This window comes from Labeo rohita, chromosome 2 (assembly GCF_022985175.1).
Source record: "Labeo rohita strain BAU-BD-2019 chromosome 2, IGBB_LRoh.1.0, whole genome shotgun sequence".
Taxonomy (NCBI): Eukaryota; Metazoa; Chordata; class Actinopteri; order Cypriniformes; family Cyprinidae; genus Labeo; species Labeo rohita.
The window spans coordinates 15,172,113-15,200,040 of record NC_066870.1 but is presented as its reverse complement, the minus strand read 5'-3'; the positions used below and the strand labels follow the sequence as shown (position 1 = coordinate 15,200,040).

Here is a 27,928-nt window from a genome sequence, read left to right as displayed (position 1 = left end):
ATGAAGACTGGAGTAATGATGCTGACAAATAAATCAGACAAATAAATTACATTTTAAAATATATTCAAATAGAAAGCAGTTATTTTAAATTAAAAAAATATATATATAAATATTTTTTCACAATATTGCTGCTTTTGCTGTATTTTGGATGAAATAAATGCAGGCTTGGTGAGCAGAAGAGACTTCTTTAAAAACATTACAAATCTCACTGTTCAAAAACTTTTGACTGGTAGTGTATTATATAAACACTAACTTTTATTTTGGATGCGATTAATGAATTTGACAGCACTAATTATTATTATTATTATTTAAAAAATGGTAGTTTAAATACAGTGTTAAACTCATGATTTTGTTGCTTTTATGGGAGGGAATGCACTAATACCGGCGTTTTCATTAAATTGAACTTTGTAGAAAAACAAACATCCACAGATTCATGTACAAAGTGTCTTTACTTCAGCAGCAGAGTGCAACATGAAATGTCATTCAAAATGAAACTGAGTGATCAAACAGTATACAATGCTTTATCTTTGCCACAAATGACACTGCTTCAAGCAACTTAACTGGAAAAATAAACATAATATTGTTCATTTACCAAGAAAAAAAAAATGGAAGAGGGCTTATTTTTATATATACTTAGGTTTAACTTAGATACACAACTGTGTGCATACGCACAATCAAATCTCTCCTCTAAATTCTGATTGACGTGTCATATCTAAACATGATTCTCACCACCTTTAATGCTTGAGTGAAATCCCCCTCCCCGACCAAACAGCCAATCCAGAAATCCGTAGCTGGAGCAGCGCTTGTAAGACTAATAATACATAAACATTCCTCACAAATTGACAGGCAGTGACGTGAGAACGTAAAATGTTGCAGACATTCAGACTCCATTAAACCTTCACAGAAGAACTGCTTCCATCACACCAAACCCATGTCATATGAGGCACACGGAAAGGCACAGTACTCCATTTCAACAAAGCACCTTTAACATTTCCCACAAAACACATGTGGTAAAATACTTCAGTCTTTGTTCACCTAGGACAGAGAGGATGGTGTTGTTATGGCTTCTCAATTCTTATTGTTTCGAACGCTACAATACAAAATGGAAACCTTTCAGTGCGTAGAACAGCCATTAAGTAATACTGCCATTTGGTGTTTGATACAGTGCAGACTGTTAATACCATGTCATCATTCAAGGCACCCAAATGAAAAAGTGGTGAATATAATCTATAGACTTGAAGACGTACAGCATTGCTTTTACTGATATCTGTGGTTCATCCATGGATGATTACGTATAACTTGGAATAAAATGGAATCTTCAACATCCAACAGCTACTCTCAAGTAACCTCTTTTTGACCGAGTGAAGACGTCTTGATTGCAATGAAACATTTAGACGATCACATTTTAGTGAAGATACACTTAAAGATGCATGTTGTGGTTCATTTAACTTTGTTGTTCCCTACAGCTTCTGGTAAAGGAAGGGCTTGCCAGATGAAGACATCTTGCTTTCAGATCAGGACTGTCTTCTGGTAGAGACAGAGGCGAGGCGAGGCAGGGCAGTGTGCCTGCATGCTAGGGGTCATGGTGCAGAAAGGTCTGTGGTCTCGCTGAACTCCGTCCCATATCTGGTCAGTGTGTCTCACGCTCTGTCCTTACGCTTCAGCTTATTAAGCTTCTTTGTGCTGCTGTTCTTGTTGAGCAGCTTCATGACACGCTCCTTGTGATCCAGCACCTTCAACATGGAGTCACGGGCTTCTGTGATCTGGTCCATCACCAGCTTGCAGCGCTGCATGTTGCCCTATGTAGTGAAATGTAGTATTATGATTAACGCCAATTTCGTAAAAAAAAAACTTTTTATTCAGCAAGGACACATTAAAGTGACCTAAAGTGACAGTAAAACATTCATAATGTTACAGATGGTTTCTGTTTCAAATAAAAGTTATTTTGATCTTTCTGTTCAGCAACAAATCCTGAATAAAATCGTATCACCATTTAACAATTATTTTAAATTGTAAGAATATTTCACAGTATTACTGTTTTTGTATTTTTGATCAAATAAGTAAGCATAAGAGACTTCTTTTTTAAAAACACTTATTGATCCCAAACTTATATATATATATATATATATATATATTTTTTTTTTTTTAATAGCAAGGATGCACAGATAATAAAATTCTGGCTGACACCAGAAGCCGAAGATTACCAATAAATGGCTGATATTAAACATATACACTATTTTGTCTAAATAAATAAAAAATAAAACAAAGGTAAAATTATTTTTTAATTCTACAATTTAACATAGGCATCACAACATTATAGTATAACGTATGGAAAATAGATATTCATTTTGAGAGCTGTTAAAGATTAATGGGGTTATTACATTAAATAATTATTATGATAATAATTTAATTTAAGGGATAGCCTTCCTAGGTGTACATAAATTTGAAAGTTGTATTACTCTTATCTGTATGACCAAAAATGACGGAGTATTTTAAGGACAAGTTACTGGCCTCCATCTGTCATGCAGTAAGCACACTACTATTCAGCTTCCACACTCTGCACTAGTGTTGGGCGATATGCTCCATATTCATATCGTCCTGCCTGATGTACTGTATTACCACACAGACCAGCCGTTAACGATCTGTCCGTCACGGACTGCATGACTGGGCCACGTCCTGTGGATTCTTTTTTTCTGCGACTAAGCGACCAATAAAATTTTGGTCGACCAAGCTTCTTCTCGGCGACTAACGGTTAGATGACTATTAGGGGGTGGCCCTATTCAGATGAATACAATCAAAGATACATTAAAAGATGTCCTGGCTCTTCTGAGTTTTATAACAGCAGTGAATGGCTGTTGAGATTGTGAAGTCCAATAAAGTAAATAATAAACTTTATTAACCATAAACTCTAGCTTACACTAACTGTCGTACGTGCTTTCACGAGAAAGTGCCGTTCCAGAGTAGGGATGTGCGGGTCTAGTTGACTAAACGGTACAGCTCCTACTAGTCGACACTGAAAACAATAGTCGACTACACAACAGAAAAAAAACATGATTTTTTTCACTGAAATTGTCATAATTTTAACGTTACATTTAAAACATTTTAAATAAGTTAAACGTTTGAAAAATAATACATTATTTTTAAAAGTGTATCTGTAAATTACGTTTTACCTCAGACCTCGCATGCCCTTATATAGACCTCATGACCACGCAAAAGACTAAGGTGTGGGATTATTTTGAATTAGAAGGAATCGGAAAAGTTGTGTGTAAACAGTGTAATATGAAACTGGCTTACAATAACTCGATGCATAACAGGCACGTCGTAGGTGTTAGCTTAGAGGCTAGCCAAAGCCAGCAAATGTCAATCACGGCATTCACTACAACCTGCCGCCGCTGCGATCGCGCAGTCTACTCCTCTAAACGAAGACCCACTTTGGTGGTGGTGCGGGATGTCCAGGCACTTTCTCTGCGTGCCTGCGACTTCAGTTCCTGCCAAGCGCCTTTTTCCGTAGGGATTTGACAGTGTGATTTATAGATAAGTATTTCAAATGTAGGCTATTATATACATACACATACATAGGTTTTTTTCTTACCATCTTTTGGGGGTATCTTGCTTTTAGACTAGTCGGACACAAAACTTTCCTTTAAACGACTATCAAATTAGTTGTTGCGCACATCCCTATTCCAGAGGATGACATAGGACGTAGACGTAACATAAGATCCAGTGAGAATATGCTAGCCTCACAAGAACCAAGTTTTGTTTACAGAAGCAAAGGAAGCAAAGTTTAAGGCAGTGTTTACGGTTAATAAAGTTTCAAATATGGATTTTTTTTCCTTACGACAATGCATTGATTAGCTTTACCAGGCCTTTATTAACCCCCCAGTGCCATCATAAAAAGTGTGGAGCACTTTTTATGATGAATAGATGAACTTTATTGGACTTTTATTGGACTATTGAAAATCAACCCCCATTCACTGCCATTATAAAGCTTGAAAGAGTTAGAACATTTTTTAATTTCACTCTGATTTTAACTGGTCTGAAAGAAAAAAGCCACAAACAACCAGGATGGTTTGAGGGTGAGTAAATGATGGGGTAATTTTCATTTTTGGGTGAACTATCTCTTTAAATAATTCATTTGTGTTTTAAAGATCCATTAAAGGAAGCTGATCTATATGTAAACTGATCGATGAATTAAAAAATAAATAAATTAATAAATAAAAAATAAAAAAAACGCATGAAACCCATATGAAAGTGATCACGTGTGGGTAAAAGTGATCATTGGCTCTCACCTGTATAAGCTCATTTATACGGTGAAGATCATCATTGCCTCCAGCCTTCTTTTTCGGGATGAGGCCTTCCTGGAGAGTCGTCAGACGACTGTAAACATCACGTTCCAGATTTGTCTGCAGACAGGTGACACAAAACAATCATTCTGACATGCTTGACACCATGCTTAGGAGAGTGCAGTTATAATTTTTCTTCATTTAGTCTCTTTGAACTCAAAAAGGTTTACTATTTTACAAGCTTGACATTAACACCGCTTGGTAATATATTAAAAAGTCTCACCAGCTGCATAAGCTGAGCAGCGCAGAGATGAATTTTCCAGCCTTGGGCTCTGCACACCACACCTTTCTGATTGGCCACATCCTGCAGGGTGCCTTTCTTGTCCTCTGATTGGATGACACAAGCTGGTATTAATGAATGATGACAGGCTATATATTTTTATTAAAGCAAAATAGACAATAAGATACTGTGTGATGAACCTACACACCCTTGACACGGATGTCACTGTATCTCTGAAAGTGGTGATACGCCGCCTTCCAGGGGTTGCGGTAGTGGCGCAGTAGAGTTATCGGAGGCCGAACTCGAGTAGGAACATACCGAACTCCCTCTTCATCTGCACAAGAGGAAACACATACACTTAATATAGGCAATAGAGGCCACTAGGTCTTAATAATGAAACTGGGTTTCTTAAAATGTAAACTTCGAAACTTCATATTACGTAACCTGAGATAAGTCATTTCCAGGACAAATTACTGATTGGAAAGATAATTCTGATCTTCATCTCTATGTTGGTTTATCTTATTCCAGCAATTCCAGTTTGGCCTCTGCTCAGTTATGTCACAACACTGCCACTGCTGCCATTTTATAGTCTACTACTTAGAACAAAGGTTGGCGGAGTTTCACAGGAAGAAGGCAAACGTTTTTTCAGACAGGAGACACACATTGTAGTGTTTGTTGTATAGGTTTTTAATTTAATTTTAAATAGTTTACTTTAAGGAAAAAAAAAAAAATAATGTGTTAATTTTTTTTTTTTTAGTTTAACATATTTAATGCAATCAACGCAACACATGTTTTTTTTTCCTGGTATCTTTTGGCAAGCGTTACAGTAGACTATATGAACACGCCATCAAGCATGATAAGATGCATAAGAAAGCTTGAAGGATTAGTTCACACCCAGATTAAAAATTTCCTGGTAATTTACTCATCCCCATGTCATCCAAGATGTTCATTTTTGATAAAAAACTTTCCAGGATTCTTCTTCAATATAGTGGACTTAAATGGTTCCCAATGGTTTGAACTTCAGTTTCAATGCAGCTCAAAGGGCTCTCCTATTTTCTCCAACTACTTTTTTTCATCCTACATTGCTGCAGAAGTACCAACCCAGTGTTTACAAAGTGAACGTGCAAAGGTCAAACGCCCTTTACAAAAAACAGTAAAACAGCGGTGTAGGACGATTTTGAAGTTGTAAAAATGAGATGGGAGTTTTTCGACTTACCCTAACTGTACTGACCTGGATTACACAGAGTATGTATGCGCATCGCAGAGCTAGACAAGATGAGCATTTGAGGTTTAAAAGTATAAAGTTGTAATTTTGTTTAGAAAATGACCAATCGTTTCGCTAGATAAGACCATTCTTCCCCTAAACTTCCTTAACGGACAAAAACACGCAAAATTATGTCAAAATGCCTGTTTTTGGCAAGTGACCTAATAAACAGTCTTAAATGAGTTAAAAAGTCCTAAATGACTGTAAAGAGTTGGGAGAAAATTGGATGCGTGTCAGATCACGTCAAGTGCATCAGGTTTTAAAGAGACAGCACTGCTTTTAATGTGAACCTGCTGCAGTCTGTCATTGATTTAAACCAAACAACAAAAGAAAATAAGAAATCACTCGCTGCTCTTCGCCAAATAACTATGTAGCTTGAATTAACCTATATTCAATGTATAGTTTATGCATAAAACAATTGTCACAAAATATGAACTGTATAATTCAACTTAAAAGTGAAGTCCACTTCCAGAACAATAATTTCTCACCTCATTGTCATCCAAGATGTTCAAGTCTTTCTTTCTTCAGTCTTAAAGAAATTATGTTTTTTGAGGAAAACATTTCGGGATTTTTCTCCATATAATGGACTGCTATGGTGCCCCGAGTTCCAAAACGCAGTTTAAATACGGCTTCAAATGATTCCAAATGCGGTTGTAAATGATCACCACCGAGGAAGAAGGGTCTTATCTAGAGAAATAGTCTTAAACGCTCGTCTTGTCCTGCTCTGCCTGCACTCTGTGTATTCTGGTTCAAGACAGTTAGGGTATGTCAAAAAACTCCAATCGTATTTCAACTTCAAAAATCATTTCAGAATCATCCTACATCGCTGCAGAAGTACCAACCCAGTCTTTGCAAAGTAAACATGCAAAGAAGACTAAACAAAAAAGGTAAAAGAGCAATATAGGACAATTTTGAAGTTGAGGGAGAACATGAGATGGGAGTTTTTCGACATACCCTAACTGTCATGAACCGAAAAAAAAAACAGTTCAGGCAGAGTAAGACAAGACAAACATTTGACATTAAAAAGGTTATAAATTGTATTATTTTTATGAAAATAATTGATCGTTTCATTAGATAAGACCCTTCTTCTTCAGCTGGGATCGTTCACAACTGCATTTGGGATCGCGGCATTTAAACTGCATTTTGGAAGTTCAGACTCGGGGCACCATAGAAGTCCATTATCTGGAAAAAAAAATCCTGAAATGTTTTCTTCAAAAAACATAACTTCTATACAACTGAAGAAAGAAAGACATGAACATCTTGCATGACAAGGGAGTGAGTTCATTATCTGTAAATTTTTGTTCTGAAAGTGGACTTCTCCTTTAAATTAAAAGTTGTTGTTATATTTTCAAAGCCTATTTAAAGTTAAAAACAATGGCTTTCAATTATACTTTAACGTTAAATGGCTTTAAGTATGTAATATTGACAGCTAGCAGTTGAAATGGGTACCGCAGTCCAAATTCAAAATATTGGACAGCAACAGCATTGTTTGTCCTGCCCCCTTCTCCCCAGTCGCAACACTCATGTAGGCTGCCAGATGATACAAGAAACGAGCGCAACTGACAACGTTAGCCAACGAGCCTTACGGTGTATGGTGTTGAGTTGTTTTATCCACGTTTAATATTCCTCTGCTCATAAAGCTTTTTAGAATACTCAATATAATATCGAACCGTTTGGTACGACATCCACGGTTCAATACGCGCTTGTGAATTGCGGTTTTTCGGTTTTGCATTTAAATAACTTCCTTGTTTTATTTCTGTCGGAATTTGCTGTATGTGTGCCCGCAATTTCATGTGCTGAAATGAGGAAACGCTTCCCTGCTTATATTTGAAAAAGCAACACACGCAGAGCATCTTCCATTATAATGACATGCAATGATAAGCCTTTCTAACCTGTTGTCCAACAAAAGTTATAAAAACAAAAGTTATAAAAACATTATAACTTGTTTTTAATTCACAACATGAGTCGAGTGTTTGAAATAACTTCCTTGTGTGATCTGATGTGGATTCTTATCACAGACAATAGCAGACAATAAATTCTATACTCATATTCTATGTAAGGCGATTAGCAATGGCTTAAGAAAATACACAAGATGGCTTGAAGAACACAGATAACCAGTGGTGGACGAAGTACACAAGTTGAGTACTTGAGTAAAAGTACAGATACGTATAATAAAATATTACTCCAGTAAAAGTAAAAGTGCTACTCTTTCAATTTTACTTGAGTGAAAGTACCCGATTTTTTATGTACTTAAGGAAAAAAGTACTGATAGATTTATTTTGCAATTTTATATAGGCTACTTAATTGAATTTTATATTAGCACATATTTTTTTTTATAATCCTACTGCTCAAAATACCTGGGATTTTCCCAAAAAATACATTTTTGTTGTTGATAATGGACTATGTTGATGAGAGTGATGTAGTAATATTCAATGTGAAGCTTACACTGCAATGTACCTGAGAGAAAACAGATTTGACCATCAAATTTTCACCAGTAAGAAAAAAGTGTTTTAAAGCTCGTTTTGCATAACGTCAAAGTTATATATGACATGGGAATAAGGCCTGAAGTTAGCAAGAACATTTTAAGGAAAATATAACTATATTTTCATTATGATTTTTTCCTTTCAAATATTGTCTGTGTAAAAACACCCCTGGCCAAATGCCCCCAGAGGGCATCACTTTCCACTTCGATAATTACTGTAGTTACCATGTTCTGAGCATGACATCCTTTCTTTTTCCCTCGGATGTAATCTATCTAGGTGGTTGAATAAAAATATGTGGACTTTATATCTTAAAATTCTCAACTTAGCACCAGCAAGCAGCTAGACAGTTAGCATCAGCTAACAATATTTACTTATTTTTAGTATGGTTATGAATAACTGTCTACTCTAGCTAATCCAAACAATATAAAAATGTATACCGTTGCAAAACAATATAAAAACAGATGTCACGTAGGGCTACATGCATAGCATTTTAATAAAACTGCTAACGTTACATCATCGAGGAATATGAACGTGCATGAGTTATTTTATTTAAGCTGTTATTTAAATTTTTCGTTTTTGATGTGTCTGAATTCAGGCATTTCAGTGCGCTTAAACAGATCACCTTTTACAGCAGATGTAATTCACAAACAACCGACAGCTCTGACCTAAATATGATTTTCAGTTATAATAATCCTAAACTTCGACATTAGTAACTTACTTTTCGCAGCATCAGTCGCGCGCACACAAGATCTCCCGATTCTTACTTGTGAATTCAGCTGACTGGAGACTCGCTCTAAACGGATCATTTGAATCAATGAGTTGTCGACTCGAGAACAGCTGCAATCGGATCATTCCAATTCGTCAATGAATCGTTTGGCGCGACTGGCGAATCAGTTTAACAGGTTCATTGAAAAGAATCAGTTTGTTCATGAATCAGACACCGCTTGTGCGTCTCAGAGCATGTGATATATTATAAGGAGTAACGATATGTTTTATGAAATGTAGTGAAGTAAAAAGTACGATCTTACACTTTGGAATGTAGTGAAGTAAAAGTGAAAGTTACTCAAAATAAAACTACTCCAGTAAAGTACAGATACTTGAAAAATGTACTTAAGCACAGTAACGAAGTACAACTACTTCGTTACTGCCCACCACTGCAGATAACCATATTGCAGACGAGTGTTTATTGTCCTTACATTTCGTCATTCAAGACGTTTAACGTCATATCTTGCTTTTAATCAGTTACAGCAATAGCGATGTTTTTATCCATATTAGAGAAGCTGGAACGGAACGTCATCAGTGCTACTTCTTTGACGCATATGTGTTTTTTTTTTTGCACGAGGGTATCCAGTTTGAATGAAACCCATTCTATTTGCGTAAAAATAGAAAAAATAATACCTCTCTCAAAAGAAAAAATAAGCAGAAATATACTAAACCATGCTTTTTCTAGTGTACAGAGGTTTACAGGAGTATTTTGTTAATTCATTCTAAAAAAAACCCACACTGAAGTGACAAGATATCAGAACCGAACCGAAAACCGTGGTTAGAAACCGAGGTGCGTATTGAACCCTGGACTAACTGTATTGTTGCATCCTTAATGCCTAGGCTTTTTAGGTCAAGTAGAATCTGCGATCTCTGGCCCAGCTCGTTTCAATGGCTGCAATATGCTGTTTTTAGCCAACTGGCAACACAGGCTGTCTAAATACTTCTCAAAAACATCTCAAAGCAGAATAAGTTGTTTTCGGAGAAACAACTATGTGAACTTCGAATGCATCGTAAATATCTGCAAATATATTATGGTATTTTTATGCTTTAGTACAGTCAAAAAATTACATACAGCACATTTAGTGGCTAAAAATTGAGGGACAAATACAAATAGAGACATCAGTAGCAGTATTTGTATCAGTGATACTGGCCTTCATTAAGAATGAACTACTTAGTAAAAAAAAATGCCATTAAACACATTTAAAACAAAGTTTTTATGTCTTTATGTTGAGATTCATCGCGAAAGTATGACAATATAAATATATTAAGATTTGATTAAATGTGATTAATTACAGACGAAAAAGTGAGATTAATTAGTTATTTTTATAATCGACAGCAATAAAAAAAAAAGAAAATAGCATTGTGGCACAATTTTTATGCCAATTAACCTTCCCCCAAGTAGCAGTAGCCCTCTGCAGTGCAAAAACCTTATTGTCATTAGTGTAATGTAAATAAATAAATAAATAATTAATAATTCTTTAATTATTTAAATTATAAAAGTACACTAAAATAATACACTCTAAAAAATGCTGGGTTATTTTTTTTTTTAACCCAAATGCTGGGTTCAGCTTGTTGGTTCATTTTATTGGGTTGTTTTTAAAATATTTTACCCAGGTGCTGTTTTTTTTTTTTTTTTTTTTAACCCAACTGCTGGGTTCAACTTGTTGGGTCATTTTATTGGGTTATTTTTAATATTTTTTTCCCAGATGCTGGGTAGTTTTTCTGTAACCAAGTTGCTGGGTCATTTTTAATGCTGGGTTATTTTTTTCTACCCAACCGCTGGGTTAAGCCTGTCTCTGACAAAACAACCCAGCTGCTAAGTTACAGTCAAACCGTGGGCTTTTTGTGAACTCTACAGGAGAGACTGGTTCTCAGCACCGCCAATTTGCTGCACTTCTTTAGCAAAATAAAGGTTTGTATACATTTTATTTCATTTATAACGCATTTACTGAGCTATAAATTGTATTATTTTACAAGGAAGAGATGTCAGTCAGCTGCAGTCACTTCGCATGATGGAAACATCTGTTGCCTTGCATAAAATAAAGCGATTTTATTTGTTATAGTACTACAGTAGTAATAGAGTTTAATTTAATTTGATGTTAATATATATTCTCTAATGTCAGTACTGTTTGTCTATGTGTAGGTTTTAGTGTCAGTCACGACATTTTTCAGCTACGATTGAAACACGAGGCCGTGGTCAAGTGCGAAAAGCAGCCCTTCACAGCCTCAGATTTTGGCGACACACTGGCAAGAGAATTAGCACTATTCTGTTAAAAAACAATTACAGAAAATGGTTGGATACACTAAAATTAAAATGCTACTTTTAAACGTTACATTTTTGTCTAAATTATTTTTTTTTTAGATTTTATGTTTCATCTTTTGATTACTGCTGTTGCCTCTAGTCATTTTGTGTATGTTTTTTATAAGTTCCAGTCCATATAATACTTTTTAAACAATAGTTGACTTAAATAAAATAACCCAGCATTATTGGTAAAAACATTTAACCCAACCATCTGGGTAAAAATAATCCAGCATGTGTTCTGTCCAATATTTACCCAGCGCTGGGTTGCCAAATAACCCAAGTTGGGTTGTTTTGAACTCAGCGTTTTTTTAGAGTGTACTTAATGTTATAGTAGTTTTTTTTGCGTTGAATTTAATTTGTGCTGATTCTAATCAATTAAAATTATAACAAGTCTAATAATAATTCTAATATTCTATATTTTTTTTTTAAATAATGAAAACACCACTGTCCTACAAGGTGAAAAACCCTCAGATTATCTAACCACAGATTCAAGAACCTTCCTGGATCTTCTAAAAACCTTGAAGCAAAACGTTCATAGTAATGAAGCTTACCGATGTATTCTTTAGGAGGGGACTTGCGTTTTTCTGCACGTTGGCTGAGGGGTTCAGGTGGGAACTTCTCCTCATCTGTGCTGTTGGTCTCCATCATCTCGCTCTCCTCAGTGGAGATGACGTGCTGTTGCTTGCGAGGCTTCTTTCTAGGTGAGGCTCCAGGGGTGATGTCTGTAACAGGAACCGCCAACATCTGTGCACCACTGTTTGGCCCTGATGCCACTGAGGGAAAGAAAACTGCTTCATCAGTTAAACCATGAGCTGACTGATACTACTGCCTACTAATGTGTGTGTCTCTGAAGTAAAACATTATTCTACATAATCTTTTCAATATGTAAAATACTAGCTGAATTAATTAATTTGAGTGCCAATACAAGAGGATTCATTTTAGGCTAATATATAGTTTGAATATTACTGTGAGACTTTTGCATGAAGATCCCACCTGGTTTTGTACTATCCATAGGCTCCGCCTCCTGCTTAATATTCATATCTGGGAGGGTGGAGCTGATGGCACATGCTGAATTAGTGTTGGCTGCTGGCTGAGTGGGCGGGGCTACCACATTGGCCATAGAGGGGATTGGCGGGGTGACTGCCATGGCAGCAGGTATGGCTGAAAGAGCAGGAGTGGGCTGAGAGGGTGGCGTTGCTGATGTTAGGAGGGAGGGAAGAGGTTGAGAAGCCATCTGGGACGAAGGTGGTCCCACATGTTGAGGTTGCTGTTCAGCTCCCTGGCTAGGAATAGCCTCTATTGCTGCAGTTACTGATGGAGCGAGACTCATGTGGATGTCAGGTTTGGGCTTTACTCTGCCAAAGAGTTTGGACATTTAGGGTTTATAAAGCTGAACTGCAATTACAGACCAAGTGATACTATAACAAGAAGGATAAATGTATTAAATAAGACTAGAGATCTCTTAAAATCAGTTTGAATGCTTCATACCCTGCAGGACGTGGTGATCCTGATGCACTCCTGATGGGTCCATCGATTCTGGGGGCTGTGGAGTCACTGAGCTGACCTGGGATCAGGTTCTTCCTAACAGCAGCACTTTAATAAATCAAAAAGACAGATTAACAACAGTCTTGAGAACATCAATACATTTTTTCAAAAAGAATGTTAAACTGCCAAAAAAAAGAAAGAAAAAAACAGTTGAATGTCATAGAAACAATTTTTTTTTAAATCAGTGTTGTAATTGTTAACTAAAAATGATTAAAATAGTGTTTAGTTATTGAAATAAAGCTGAAATAAAATAACATATAATCATTATGCAACTGATATAATTAAGTCAAAGCTGAAGTACTTAATATTTAAATATTATTTAAATATTATAACTAAAATTTAAATGAAACTAAAAAAACAGAAATAAAAGGTCATTCAAAACATTAATAAACACCGTAATACATAAACAATACTAATATAAAACTCATTCTAATAAAAGCAAATGTGTTGGTCATATATTTATTTAATTCTTTTTGATTTATATAAATTTAGAAGGAAAAATATTTCAAGTAAAGAAATAAACACCTAAAACCTAACACCTTTTAGTACCAACATTTTGTAAAATATTTTGCAATGTGACACTGTTTTGATGATAATTACTAAGTAGCAGTTACCAGACTTTGGTAAATTATAGAAAATTATTATATAGACATTATTATTATTATTATTATTATTATTATTATTTTAAATAATTGTTTCTGGACGAATGATGATTTTCATTACTGTAATTATTATTTTTTTAATTAGAACATATTATTATTAATTTGGGAGGAAATAATTTCACAATACAAACAAAATTGTAGCACTCCTAAAAAAATTTGTGATATTCTTAATTTCCAAAATATAATTCCTTAATTTTTGTTTGTAATTTTGGAGTGACATTTTCAGAATCCTTTTGTTTTCTACAATGTGAATTTAATGTATGCACATAGGAAATGCTTGTACATCCATAAATTGGTGCAGGACTCTTGTATTTTTTTTCTTGTAAAATATAACATGGACAGCTCATAGTAAGATACAATACTACAAAGAAAATGACAATGGCAGGTTTTTCAGGCTCACCCTTCATTGGCAGGTTTCTTGCGCAAAATGCTGGGTCGAGGGGATGTCACAAGTGAGGGGGTTCCAGCGTTGGCACTCTGATTGTGTGTCTGGGCCACAGTGGTGGCAGGTTGACTGTTATTGAATGCATTGCTAATAGGGTTAGCCACTAGTGTGGAACCATCAGCCAGTACAACTAAAAAAAAAAAAAAAAAAAAAAAAAAAAAAAAACCACAAAACAGAAACTAACGCATTATTATTTGCTAGCTTTAAGAAAGATTTGTATGTTTGGTACGAACAAGTAGAGAACTGAAGGCGGATCTTAAAGGAGAAGTCCACTTCCAGAACAACAATTTACAGATAATGTACTCAACCCCCTTGTCATCCAAGATGTTCATGTCTTTCTTTCTTCAGTCGTGAAGAAATGATGTTTTTTGAGGAAAACTTTTTAGCATTTTTCCTCATATAATTGACTGATATGGTGCCCCCGATTTTGAACTTTTAAAATGCAGTTTAAATGTGGTTGTAAACAATCCCAGCTGAGAAAGAAGGCTCTTATCTAGCAAAACGGTCAGTTATTTTAATAAAAACAATACAATTTATATACTTTTTAATGGCCAACGCTCGTCTTGTCTTACTCTGCCTGGACTGTTTTTATTCCGGTTCATGACAGTTAGGGTATGTCGAAAAACTCCCATCTCATGTTCTCCCTCAACTACAAAATCGCCCTATATTGCTGTTTTACCTTTTTTGTGAAGGGTGTTTGATGATCTTTGCATGTTCAATTTGCACTTCTGCAGCAATGTAGGATGATTTTGAAGTGATTTTTGAAGTTGGGGGAGAAAATACGATTGGAGTTTTTCGACATACCCTAACTGTCTTGAGTCAGAATACACAGAGTTCAGGGAGATAAAGGCAAGACGAGCGTTTGAGATTAAAAAGTATTTAAATTTTATTATCTTAATGAAAATAACCGATCGTTTCGCTAGATAAGACCCTTCTTCCTTGGCTGGGATTGTTTACAAACACATTTGGGATCGTTTGAAGCCGCATTTAAACTGCCTTTTGGAAGTTCAAAATCGGGGCACCATATCAGTCCACTATATGGAGAAAAAAGCAGAAATTTTTTCCTCAAAAAATATAATTTCTTTACGACTGAAGAAAGAAAGACATGAACATCTTGGATGACAAGGTGGTGAGTACATTATATGTGAATCTTTGTTTTGGAAGTGGACTTCTCCTTTAAAGGGATAGTTCACTCAAATATGAAAAATCTTTCATTAATTACTTACCCTCATGTCGTTGCAAAGCTGTAAGACCTTAGTTTATCTTCAGAACACAACTTTTTGATGAATTCTAAAAGCTCTCTGACCCACAAAATATTTTAATTTTTTGTTCCGAAGATGAACAAAGGTCCTACAGGTTTGGAACAACATGAGGATGGAGTAATGAATGACAGAATTTTCATTTTTGAGTGAACTAACCCTTTAATATAAAATTCAGAGTTGATCTGAGGCGCCTACCTGAAGCTTTAGACTCTGTTGGTGGCTGTTGTTGGTTGACTGGTGAAGGCTGAATGCTCGGGTTGGTTATCTGGGCAGACGTATGGAGGCCTTGGGCAGGGATGGGCGTGGGTTGGATGCCCTGCGCTGCCATGGCAGCCGGTTGGATGTTCTGAGTGTTGATCTGAGTAATGCGGTCCACCGTCATCAGCTGCATAGAGTTCAGATGAACTGCAGACGCCACTCCTACACCGGCTTGGGTGGGCATGGCTGCACTGGGCGCCTGAGCAGTTACTGTGTCCACATGACAAATAAATGTTAATAAACTAAAGCCAACGTTTATTAGTGCCCACCAATATCAATCAAGGAAATCATTTATCTGATTAAGCACCACAGTACCTGGATAAGGACGTATGGATGACACAGAGCTGGTGATTGGGGTGTAAGTGTGGGTCAGTGGGTACGGTGCTGATGGGTAGGTGGGCAGGAAGTACTGAAACTGTACTGGAACAGATTGTCTGTGGAGAGTCATAAAAAAAATCCCATTAAAACCAGAGCAAACAGTGGTATGACATGTTTACATTTTAAATGTAAAGAAGATAGAAAGCGCTTATGTTCTTTAACATACTGAACAGACAGGATGTATACCTGTTGTCAGTGCGGTTCTCCATGGTAATGGGGTTGGGAGAGGAACGGTGACCAGAGATAGGGATGAGGTTGCCCCTTTCTCCTGTGTATTCAGACTGGATACGTGGTGACGTGTGCGTGATGGGCTGCGGGACCACTTTAGCTAAAGTAGATGGGGCAAAACAGCAATGATCTGTCAACTTCGAAAATTGTGCAGTGTGTTCCCCGCATATCTTAAGGAAACCCTGAGTATTTGGACTTGTATGGCTTAATATATAACGTAAATGATGTCTCTTAATTTAATATGTAGTAGAAAACCAATTAAAGATTGAAGTTATTTTTTAAAATTCCACATTGTTTGATACATATTTTGGACTGGGGAATGCCATTATTTCGATTACTACTGGGGGAAGCCACTATTTTTACCGCAACACAATTCGGAAAATAAAATACTGATACGATGACCACAGCTGCTGACAGAGCTTATAGGTGGCAATGGATATAAGCATAGGCTTAAACCAAATGCTGTACCATTGATTTTCCCCACAAGGAGTCAAAAGGCCCCCAAATATCAAGTGAAATCCGTGCTGAGAAACTCCTTCAGTGGCTGCGGCATCATGACAAGCGCCAGCATGTTTGCATCCTGACAGGAAGGCATCTAGCGTTTCTTGTTTCGGCCATTTGTAAGCACATTCAGTAGCTGTGGTCTACTAAAAGCCTCAAAGGCATCCGGGCTAAAGTGGAGAGAACAAAGACATGGGTCTTTAGAAAGTTTTATTCATCCACAGGCATCTTCCCATTCTTTTCTCCTCTTCTTATCGCTAGGAAAGCAGTGAAGCCTTACATGACTTCTCTCATTGCCCTTCGACTGAAAATTACAATGAAAATAACAACAGGTAGCGCCAGTAGCTCACTGTAAAAAATAAAAAACACAATTTGATGAGTCAGCTTAAAATAATTTGTTACCCTGCTGCCTTAAAATTTTATGTTCAGTCAACTAAAATATGTTTATTCAACTTGAAATGTTAAGTTGTATTAAGTAACAACTTAGATATTTGTGTTTGCTAAACTTAACAGATGGGTAAGTAACCCAGCTGCCTTAAAATTTTAAGTTGATTCAACACAAATATCTAAGTTGTCACTTAGTATAATTTAACATTTCAAGTTAAATAAACTTTTGTTTGAGTTGACTGAACTTAAAATTTTAAGGCATCCAGGTTACAAATTATTTTAAGTTGACTCAACAAATTTTTTACAGTCCAGTACAGTTTTTTACAGTGTGGAGAGCAACCATTTGATGTCACTGAAATAATGGCGCCCCCCACAGTCCAAAATATGTATAAAAAGATGTGGATTTTTAAATAATGTAAATCCTTATGTGTTTTCTAGTACATATTTGAGTAAGAGACATCATTTATGTTGTATTACGCCATACAAGTCTTAATACCCGAGTTTCCCTTTAAGGACTATTAAGAATTAATAACTGTTAATGGTTATTAAACATATCAAAAACATTGTTTAAACCATTTCCAATAAAGACGTATGAAATTATTTCTAAATGCAAAAACCTGAAAACGGGATGCTTCTTTTTTTTTTTTTATATTTTATCATATGGCTGTGCGATATTGCAATTTATGTATGATCAGACTGTGTCTGCCTTATACAGTCTCTGAGTCTATTCTTAGGAAATGATACTGATTATTAAAATTTCTTGTTGGGTGCAAAAAGTTAGTAACAAGCAACTAATAATCTGCTCAAACTGTTACTATGAAGGGTAAAACAGGGAAATCACATTGTATGCTACATTATTCTAGACACTGAATGTCAGAAAGATTAACAAATCTGACTAAAAAGAGATGTTTAAAGTAGCAAGTATTGCTAGCATTACTTGACAATCACAATATTAGACAATATACCTATACTTCTGCTTTACTAGAAAGAAAACAATCCCAGAGCAGTTAAAGGTAACTTACCCACAGGGATGTTGGATGTGGTCACTGCTGTGGCATGAGAAGAGTGGGAGGCCACCGTCATGGCGACAATGCTGCTACTGGATATTTGAGTGTGGGGGGTTGAGCCTTTAAAAATGTGTTGAAATAACACAGCAGGTCTTTAGTACTGTAATACATATGCATTCATAATAGTCTTTGCAATTTGCATAGACGACTCTGAATCGCTGGTGCGCAGAGTAGATTTATCACCCACCTGTTGTAGTTGGTGATGGTGCAGTATTGGTGGCCTGAATTGGAGCTACTGTTGCAGCAGCAACAGGCGTCACAGTGCTGAAAATGGGCTTCTATGGTAAAGGAAAAAAAAAGAGGTATAACTTACAGCGTGTGTGGTTTTTTTATATTTCCAAAAGGATGAGGCAGAGTGGTTTTAACCTGTGCAACAGAGTGAGAAAGGGCTTTTTGAGCAGCAATGGCAGGGTGGGAGGGCAGGGTGATCCGTGTGGGTGTGTCCCGTGAGGGCGGAGGGCGCTGGATACTCAGGGTTGCTTGGGGTGGGTGGATCGTCACCGCTGAGCGACTGAAATCCAGAAAAACAAAACCAGACCATTTAATATTTTATGAAATTCAACTACTATAAATGACACAGATGCACAGAAAAAAAAATGATAAATTATAAATAAAAAAATCATTTAATGACATGATGTTTATAATATAAAAGTTAAAAACAGTTGTACAACATAATATTTTTGTGGAAACTGTAATACAAGATTTTTCAGGATTTCTGGATGAATAGACCGTTCAAAAGAACAGCATCTATTTTAAATAGATTTTGTTTTTTTAATGATATAATGAGGTTTACACTCAAATTTACTTTTTGACTAATATAAACATCTAAACGGTGGCTGTGATAAACCATTCTCTTCATTAAATAATATATGTTAGAATAAATGCCATGAAACCAAGTTAAGTAAAAGTATAATTTATACACAATATAATGTGCATAAAAATGCTCCTCCCTAGAGTTTTTACTTTTAGCTACTTAATAAACTATAGGCAATAAATAGCTTACGTAAGTGTATGTTTATGTAACAAGATTACAAGCTGATTTACTGTCTATCCACAGTTGAAACACTGATTAAGTGACTAAATGATGATAATAATAATACATTTTATTTATATAACATACATACATACATACACATATATATGTGTGTATATATATATATATATATATATATATACACACACACACACACACACATTTTTAGAATAAATGTCATGAAATCAAGTTAAGTAAAAATATAGTTAATATGTTATAATGTATATATATATAAAATGTGCACAAAAGTCCTTCCATAGACTTATTTCTAGCTGCTTAATAAACTGGACAACAAATGGCTTACATAAACATGTTTACGTAACAAGTTTACAAGCTGATTAATTGATGCCTCTTCACAGCTGAAACACTGGTTAAGCGATTACACGACGCAGGGGTGAGGCCAGAAATCTTTAAGTGGGTGGGCCTACATAAAACTTGGTGGCAAAGTGTAAAGTGTAACGTGTTACTAATACTTTATTAAAATTAAAAGCTGTATCTGTTAACAACAAAAATTACAATGAACAGCTGTTTTTTATTACCTAATAGTAAACAAATATAATAAATACTGTAACAAATGTATTGCACATTGTTAATATTAGTTAATGCATTAACTAATGTTAACTAAAGGAAGTTTATTGTAAAGCATTACCTCAGTCTAAGATAACGGGGCTTCGCAGATAATTTCATAATCGCATATGCAGTTTGTTGTGGCCAGTGTTGGGAATGAGGTAGTAACTGAGTTACATCATTATAAAAGTAACTAATTCCCTGGGAAAGTAACTATTGTGTCAAACGTGTAAAATAACTTGGATGCCCCCAATATTAAATGTTAAATGAATAACAGTAATGAAATTAATGGTTTGTTTTTGTTTACTCACCAGATATATAAAGCTTAATGGCACAGTTTTTTAAATATCTGAATGTACACTTAGCATCAGGCAGTCAAGAATTATAATATAACATCATGATAATTTAGCATTAAACTTTAGTAATTAGAACTTTAGTAATTAGAATAACTATGTATGAATGCATATTTGTGATGTTGACTGAACTTAGGACTGGTGGTGGTGCTTAAGATACTGTTTGTAATTTAGTGTTTCTATAAAAAAAAAAAAAGAATAAAAAAAAACTAAAAATAATAATAAAAAGATAACGAAACTACTATGAATTCTACTACTAATAACAATATAAAAAGGCTTAATGAGCTGCTGGGTTCATGAATATTAATCACGTTCTCTGCATTCACTCGAACTGATTTGCTGAAATCACAAGTGAGCGCCAACCAATGAGATTGCCATTTGCGCATTAGTTCTGCCTACTACCGGAGAAACCGGCAGTTCTTAAAAGCTGAAGAATTCCAAAGGAACACTTTCAAAGGAACTCTTCGTTATTTTGACAGGAATATACAGCAAAAAAAACATTGTTTACATGTAGTGCATCAATTCTGCATGGTATGTAAGACTCTTGCTCTGTATCTTTCTGAAACAAAGCGACGGCTAGTTGTGTGCCTTCACACTAGAGTTTACGGTTCGTCAAATACTGGTACGCTGCACATCCATTCAGATAAACTGAAAAATAAAATTATAACAATAATATAATAAATTATAATATTTTGTTGCCAGTAATGGTAATGGCGTTGTAATGGGGGAAACAGTCATTTGTTTGATTACTCGTTACTAAAAGAAAAATAACGCCATTAGTAATTTATAACGCTGTAATTATCATCACTGGTTGGATAGGATCTAGCACAACGTTTATATGTTTCTTTCCACAAAGGACACATTTATTAAGCGAATCAAACACTGTACCTATGGTAATATGATGCTTAAACACGCTTGTCCAGAAGCTTCCAATCTATAAATCTATCACCCACAGGTGGACTGGCTTCATTTGTAGATCTACATAACTTACAAATAGGGCTGGACAATAAATCGTTAACGATAATTATTGCGCGATATGAATTTCCATGATAAACAATAACCAGAGTTTGATAAATGTTCGATATAATGTTTATGCGGCAAAGGCGGAACAAAAGACCGCTAGTCAAAGCGCCACTTGGACCGTTGATCTGCTCGGATCATAGTTCAAACTGCGGCACAGCGCGGACTTACTAGAGCAGATGCGTTCATTTGCTGACGTTGAGTCTCGGTCACTAAACAGTGCCAGTGTGATACGCTTGAATTCAGTGAAGAACACAAATGACTCAGTTTAAAGCCAGATGAAACAGCAATGACAAACAGGAGAAACACTGTGCGCAATGATGCAGTCAAAAAAGGCTTTTAATCTACAAATCGCCATCATTTACCATATATTTCCTGTAGTAGCACTACAAATACATAGGAACTATATTACATTGCTATTGAGGTGTTATTTTGTGGTTTTAACTGTTATTATGATCTATGGATGATACTATAGAAGAGCAATGGTTAATTAAAAAACAAAAAAAATTCAAAGTCAGAATAATTAAATTTCACCATATAAAAATGAGGTTGCTACAATTTTTACAGATATTACTGATTTTGATAATGAACATAAATCTACATCTGCATCCGAACTCAAGCTATTATCAAATGTGTATTTCTAAGAGACAAAAAATGTTATATTGTTATTATTATTATTTTTTTTTAAAGATTTATTTTTGGAGATTGTATGCTTTGTTTTAGATACGACAGTGTAGGTAAGACAGGAAGCGAAGTGGGAGAGAGAGAAGGGGGTGGGATCAGGAAAGGTCCACGAGCCGGGATTCGAACTCGGGACGCCCACAGCGCAACATGTCGGTGTGCTAACCGCGAGGCTATTGGCACCAACTGTTATAATATTATTATTATTATTATTATTATTATTAATTTTATCAGGTAACACAAACCTGTTTCTTGATTTGAAACAATATTACTCATTAAAACATGCAAAACTAAGATTTTTATATTTATTTTAAGGAAAAATTACCATAAAGAATAATTTAAAGCCACTTTTAACCATCTGGTTTTTACAACTTTCACATTGTAGCAAAAATTTGCCTAGAAACTTGAAAGAAAAATTTGACATTTATCGTGATAATTATCGATATCGACTGATATGAAGAAAAATGATCATGATCATTTTTTGCCCATATCGCCCAGCCCTACTTACAAATGATAACATTCAGAAAACAGGTGCGTTTTAAGTAGTAGTCTTAACAGCCCTAGCAGCTTATTCACAAAACAGACGCTGACACACATTTGAAGAAGCACTAATTAAGCATCATAATTTGGGCTGATTTCAGCCCTCCAAAATTGTTTTGGTTGCTGAAATCTTAGTGCACTGCTAAAAAATAGTGTATGTGCTTTATCTAAAGCGGATGTGTCTTACCCGTGTACCATGTCTCCAGAGTGGGCAGCCACTGTGGTGATAACTGGAGACTGAGGTCTGGTGGCAGTCACTGGAGCCACTACTGTAGGCAGCACTGCCGTAGAGGTAGTGACTATAGGCCTAGACTGTAATACAAACAGATACGTATGAAATGCATTAAGATTTGTATATGAATCTCTGTTCAGTATAACTCACAACATGCGTTAGATGTATTAACCTGAATCGGCTGGTGGATAATGTGCTGGACTGTAGGTTGCCCGGTGGCGGAACTTGGACAGGCTGCTGGTCTCAGCACTGTGGTTCCTTTGGAACTTGACATCACAGCCGCAGCAGCTGCTCCTGTGATGACAGAACAAAATCAGTCAGTGTGCCAACATTACAGTTGGTTGAAATGGAAACCTGGTTGAAATCTCTAACTCGCCTCTGGGTAAATGAGAGGCGAAGGGATGCTGAGGGGCAGCAGAGGAGCCAATCTGCAGCGCAGGGGCTCCACTGCGGATTATCTGCACGTTGGTCATTAGATGATGCAGGCTACCAGTGTGACCCTTATAGTGGAAAAAAAAAAAAAAAAAACACAAAAAAATAATAAAACTATGTTTTACTAAAATTTTTTTACATAAGCCAAATAACTTATAACGCAGCAAAATTGATTCAGATTTGTCTCATTTAAAAAGTATCACCAACCTGCTGACCACTGATGGTTGCCACAGGAATACCAGAGGCCTGCGTAGACTCCATGGCAGCGGTGATATGACCAGACACCTTAGCGGGGAGAGTGAGGTGGCCCTGTGTTGACACAGGTGCTGGAGCTATTACACGGCTTGGCATGGGCGTCTTTAGAGCCGACTGGAGTAAAGAGAAGACAGATGTAGGCAAACATGGACATCTTTTTACATTTGATTACTTTTGACTTTTCAGGGAGATGACAAGAGGGATCAGCTTTGTAAACTGAAGGCACTTAGTTGTACCTTCAAAGGACCCTCAGTGAAGGCTAGGGAAAGACCCTGAGGGAGGTGGGATGGTGCTGCTGACACAGAGACAGGCGTGCCTGGTTGGATGGGGAGGTGCTGAGGGAGAGGAGGGGGCAGAGACTGAGTTGTTCCGTGGGGTGGGGGCTGAGTCTGGGGTTGGGGGTAGGGTCGCACCACTACCGTCTCCTGCTTGTCATCTCTGAACGCTGTGGCTCCGCTGGACATCAGCTCACGTGGAGCATGATTAGAGTCTTCATGTCCTCCTTGAAGAAACCACGTTAAGTCAGTTGAAGATGTAAAAGTCAAAAGTACCAGTCAAAAGTTTTTGAACAGTAAGATTTTGAATCTTTTTTTAAAGAAGTCTCTTCTGCTTACCAAGCCTGCGTTTATACGATCCAAAATACAGCAAAAGCATTAATATTGTGAAATATTTTTACTATTTTAAATAACCACTTTCTGTTTGAACGTATTTTAAAATGTAATTTATTCCTGTTATCAAAGCTAAATTTTCAGCATCATTACTCCAGTCTTCAGTGTCACATGATCCTTCAGAAATCATTCTAATATACTGATTTGCTGTTCAAGAAACATTTTTTATTACTGTTATCAATACTTAAAACAGAATATAATTTTTTTTTTCAGGATTCTTTGATCCAAAGATCAGCATTTATCTGAAATAAAAAGCTTTTGTAACATTATACACTTCACCATTCTACAACTTGGAGTCAATGTAAATATATATATATATATATATATATATATATTAGGGATGCAACAGTACCTCGGTTTTTAGCCACAGTTTTCGGTTTGGTTCGGTTCTGATATCTTACCACAAGATACTCCCTCAAACCTCTGCACATTGAAAAAAGCGTGGCTGAGTATATGTCTGCTTATTTTATTTTATTTTTTTTTTTTTTGAGAGAGAGATGTTTTTTTTTTTTTGATTTTTTACGCAAAATAGAATGGATTTCATTCATACTGGACGCCATCAGTAAATCCACATATGCATCAAACTAGTAGCACTGATTACGTTCTGTTCCCAATAGTATGTTCCAGCACAGCCCAAAGCTGCACTTTCAGGACCGCATTTCTAGGGCCCTATTTTTTGTGACAGCGCCATCTAGAGGAGATCTGAATTAAGCATAAAACAAAAACTATTCTTTTTTTCAATCTTTCCATCTTTTTTTAATGTTCGAGGCATGTCAGCAATCTCCATTTAGCCTATTTAGCTGTGCAAAACAGATAATTGTTCTGTTGAATGTTATAAACTAACATTTGTATTCAAATAAAATTACATATAAACACTAATTTGTAGCGCAATTGTTTTAGCGTTTATTGCACTTTATGCATGTCACACATCAGACGTGAATCGCTGTGCTGCGGCTAATGAACTGAAGTCTGCAAAAATACAAGTCTTCCTTTACAAGAAAATGGAATTTAACGCCAGAATATATATGGAATATATTGAAATAAATTAGGTTAAATATTTCAAACAGATTACCAATGGGTATGTTAAGAGTTAGGAGTCGGTTAGGACAATAATTAAGTGTATACAATTAAACAACTACATATTTCTTTAAAAAATAATAATATATAGAATTGAATAGCAAGCGCTATTAAATAGTATGAGACACGAATACATACATATATACAATAAATAAATTAAATAAAATAATACAAAAAAAACTATAGGGTCCTAGAAATGCGGTCCTGAAACTGCAGCCTCCGGTTGTGCAGGAACACCCTTCTCTCTGTTCCACCTTCTCTTGAGTGGATAAAGGCATGGCTATTGCTGTAAGTCTGTGACTGGATAAAAAGATATAACGTTAAACGTCTTGAATGATAAAATGTAAGGACAATAAACACTCGTCTACAATAATATATGGTTTATCTGTGTTCTTCAAGCCATCTCATGTATTTTCATAAGCCATTGCTAATCGACATACATAGAATATGAATATAGAATTTACTGTCTGCGTCATTCTGTGATTACAATCCACATCAGATCACATAAGGAAGTTATTTCAAACACTCGACTGATGTTGAGAATTAAAAACAAGTTATAATGTTTTTATAACGTTTGTTTTTATAACTCTTTTGCTGGACAACAGGTTTAGAAAGGCTTATCATTGCATGTCATTATAATGGAAGATGCTCTGCGTGTGTTGCTTTTTCAAATATAAGTTTCCTCATTTCAGCACATGAAATTGCGGGCACACATACAGCAAATTCCGACAGAAATAAAACAAGGAAGTTATTTAAATACAAAACCGAAAAACCGCAATTCACAAGCGCGTATTGAACCGTGAAGGTCGTACCGAACGGTTCGATATTATATTGAGAATTGTGACATCCCTAATATATATATAATAATATTTTAATAATATTTCAATTTTGTAACTACTTTTTATCAAGTAAATGCAACCTTTGTGCACACAAGAGACTTCTTTCAAAAACACCTAAAATATCCTACTGACCCTAAACTTTTAAACAATAGTGTATAAAACTAAACATTTACTAATGAACTATTAAAGGGATAAAGTTTCAAAAATGAAACTTCTGTCATTAATCACCCTCATGTCGTTCCAAACCCATAAGACATTAGTTCCTTTTTGGAACACAAATTAGGATATTTTGGATTAAATGAGCTTTCTGACCCTCCACAGACAGCAACGCAAGGGCATTGTTAATAGTCCAAGTGACATCAGTGGTTGAACCTTAATTTTATGAAGCTACAAGAATATGTTTTGTGCGCAAAGAAAACAAAAATAAAAACTTTATTCAATTTTTCCTAGCAGAACGCCGGCTCCTATGTCAGCAGCACAACACGCATGTGTCGTGAACGTGTCTCATGAACGTGCACCGAAGACTGACACAGAAGAGAAGAAACTGTAAAATAAAATTGTTATTTTCATTTTCTTTGTGCACAAAAAGTATTCTCATAGCTTCATAACAGTAAGATCCACTGATGTCACATGGACTATTTTAACAATGTCTTTACTACCTTTCTGGGTCTTGAATGTGGTAGTTGTGATGCTGTCTATGCAGGGTCAGAAAGCTCACGGATATCATCAAAAATATCTTAATTTGTGGTCTTACATGTTTCAAATTACATGAGGGTGAGTAAATAAGAACTATCCTATTAAACATTCAATAACATTACAGAGGTCTAGTTTTTTATATTAGACTGTATTAGTTAATGTCTTAAACCTGTGTTCTTCTGACTTCCTGGAAGTCCTGTAGTGTTGCTGCCTGGTGTTTGTCCTTGTCCCAAGCCAGATGGGAGTCCTGGACGTGGATACTGCTGAGAACTCATCTTCACGACCTCTCACGCTCTTACTGGGAAAAAGTAGAGGGTAAAAAGGACACATTGCAGCTTGCAATAGAAAAAATAAACGTGCTTCATTCAAACAAAGGACTAAACCACAATGGCTGCAGGTTATTACAAGATATCTGAAATGATCACATTAGAGAAATGGTTTACCATACAATATGCTGAACAAACCAGTAAATATCTTGTGTTCAGACGGTAACCTTTCATGCAGTATAACCACAAACAACAATAACAATTAAGTTATATAAATCACAAAACAGCCCCAAGTTGAGATGCATCTCACAAATATCAAGTAGCCAAGATCCTCTCGCAAGTGTCATCTCAGTGAAATACGTTAATTTAACGACAGATGCGTAATCAAAATCTAATTATAACAAAGTAAACGCATTTAATTTGACTGTATTCTTTCTGAACGCTGGTGAATGTAACATTGAAACCAAAACGAGCAGCTTTTGTTCGTTCCTGGATGGGCTCGTGAATTTACTGTTCATCATGTAAATTAGATGTTAAAACACAAATGTAGTCTAATTAAAATACAGGTTAGTACACACCAATATAACCTATCATTTATATAAAGAATATGTTTTAGAAATCAAAACAGTCGCGGCTGCTAGTAGCCCAAAGATCTTATGAGTCATTTTAACGAGACATGTTCATTCCCCTCAGATACACACTAACGGTCGTAATTCTGTAACTGTACGAACGTGAACGCAACGAAAACGTTATCGTAACAGCACTGCTGTGTTTACAAATGCAAAATCAAAGATTTACCGTAAACACAACGCCTGCACTCTCCATCCGTTTCGTATCCCGGCAAATCGACCATTGGCATCAATGGGAATCTAGCTGCAGTAACTCGCTTCCGGTTATGAATTTCAAAATAAAAGTCATAGAATCCGGATTCCACTTCAGTCAGTGAAACTGGAAGGGCGCCGGCATGTTCTTCATACACTATATATGTGACCCTGTACCACAAAACCAGTTATAAGGTTCAGTTTTTTTTTTTTAATTAAGTTTATCCAAATTAAGTTTGTCTTTTTGAAAATCTGTAATCTGACAAAAAAATCTACACATGATCAAAAATTAAGTTTTAATATATTTACGGTATGAAATGTACAAAATATTGCCATAG

The 27,928-nt window shown here is 35.8% G+C and overlaps 1 protein-coding gene across 1 annotated transcript; it reads right to left on the bottom strand.

Moving 5' to 3' along the window:
- Positions 1–430: 430 nt before the first annotated feature.
- On the bottom strand, positions 431–27,662 carry sap130b (Sin3A-associated protein b). The gene is made up of 21 exons (XM_051095410.1): positions 27,568–27,662; positions 26,673–26,801; positions 23,460–23,725; positions 23,176–23,337; positions 22,913–23,036; positions 22,709–22,830; positions 22,492–22,616; positions 18,477–18,621; positions 18,298–18,388; positions 18,066–18,170; positions 16,114–16,255; positions 15,865–15,983; positions 15,487–15,759; positions 13,985–14,159; positions 12,866–12,970; positions 12,371–12,732; positions 11,929–12,150; positions 4,772–4,897; positions 4,567–4,670; positions 4,290–4,403; positions 431–1,799 (listed from the first exon to the last, which is right to left on the bottom strand). The coding sequence occupies exons 2-21, from the start codon at positions 26,776–26,778 to the stop codon at positions 1,641–1,643; spliced, it is 3,147 nt and encodes a 1,048-aa protein (XP_050951367.1). The 5' UTR covers positions 26,779–26,801; positions 27,568–27,662; the 3' UTR covers positions 431–1,640.
- Between the last annotated feature and the right edge of the window lie 266 nt (positions 27,663–27,928).

Bases quoted from the DNA above. Each gene is read 5' to 3' on its own strand.
- sap130b (XM_051095410.1), bottom strand. From the start codon at position 26,778: ATGAGTTCTCAGCAGTATCCACGTCCAGGACTCCCATCTGGCTTGGGA. The intron at 18,389-18,476 runs GTTAAAACCACT...CCTTTACCATAG, and splicing joins TTTCTCACTCTGTTGCACAG to AAGCCCATTTTCAGCACTGT. The intron at 1,800-4,289 runs GTGAGAGCCAAT...TTCACTACATAG, and splicing joins GTATAAATGAGCTTATACAG to GGCAACATGCAGCGCTGCAA.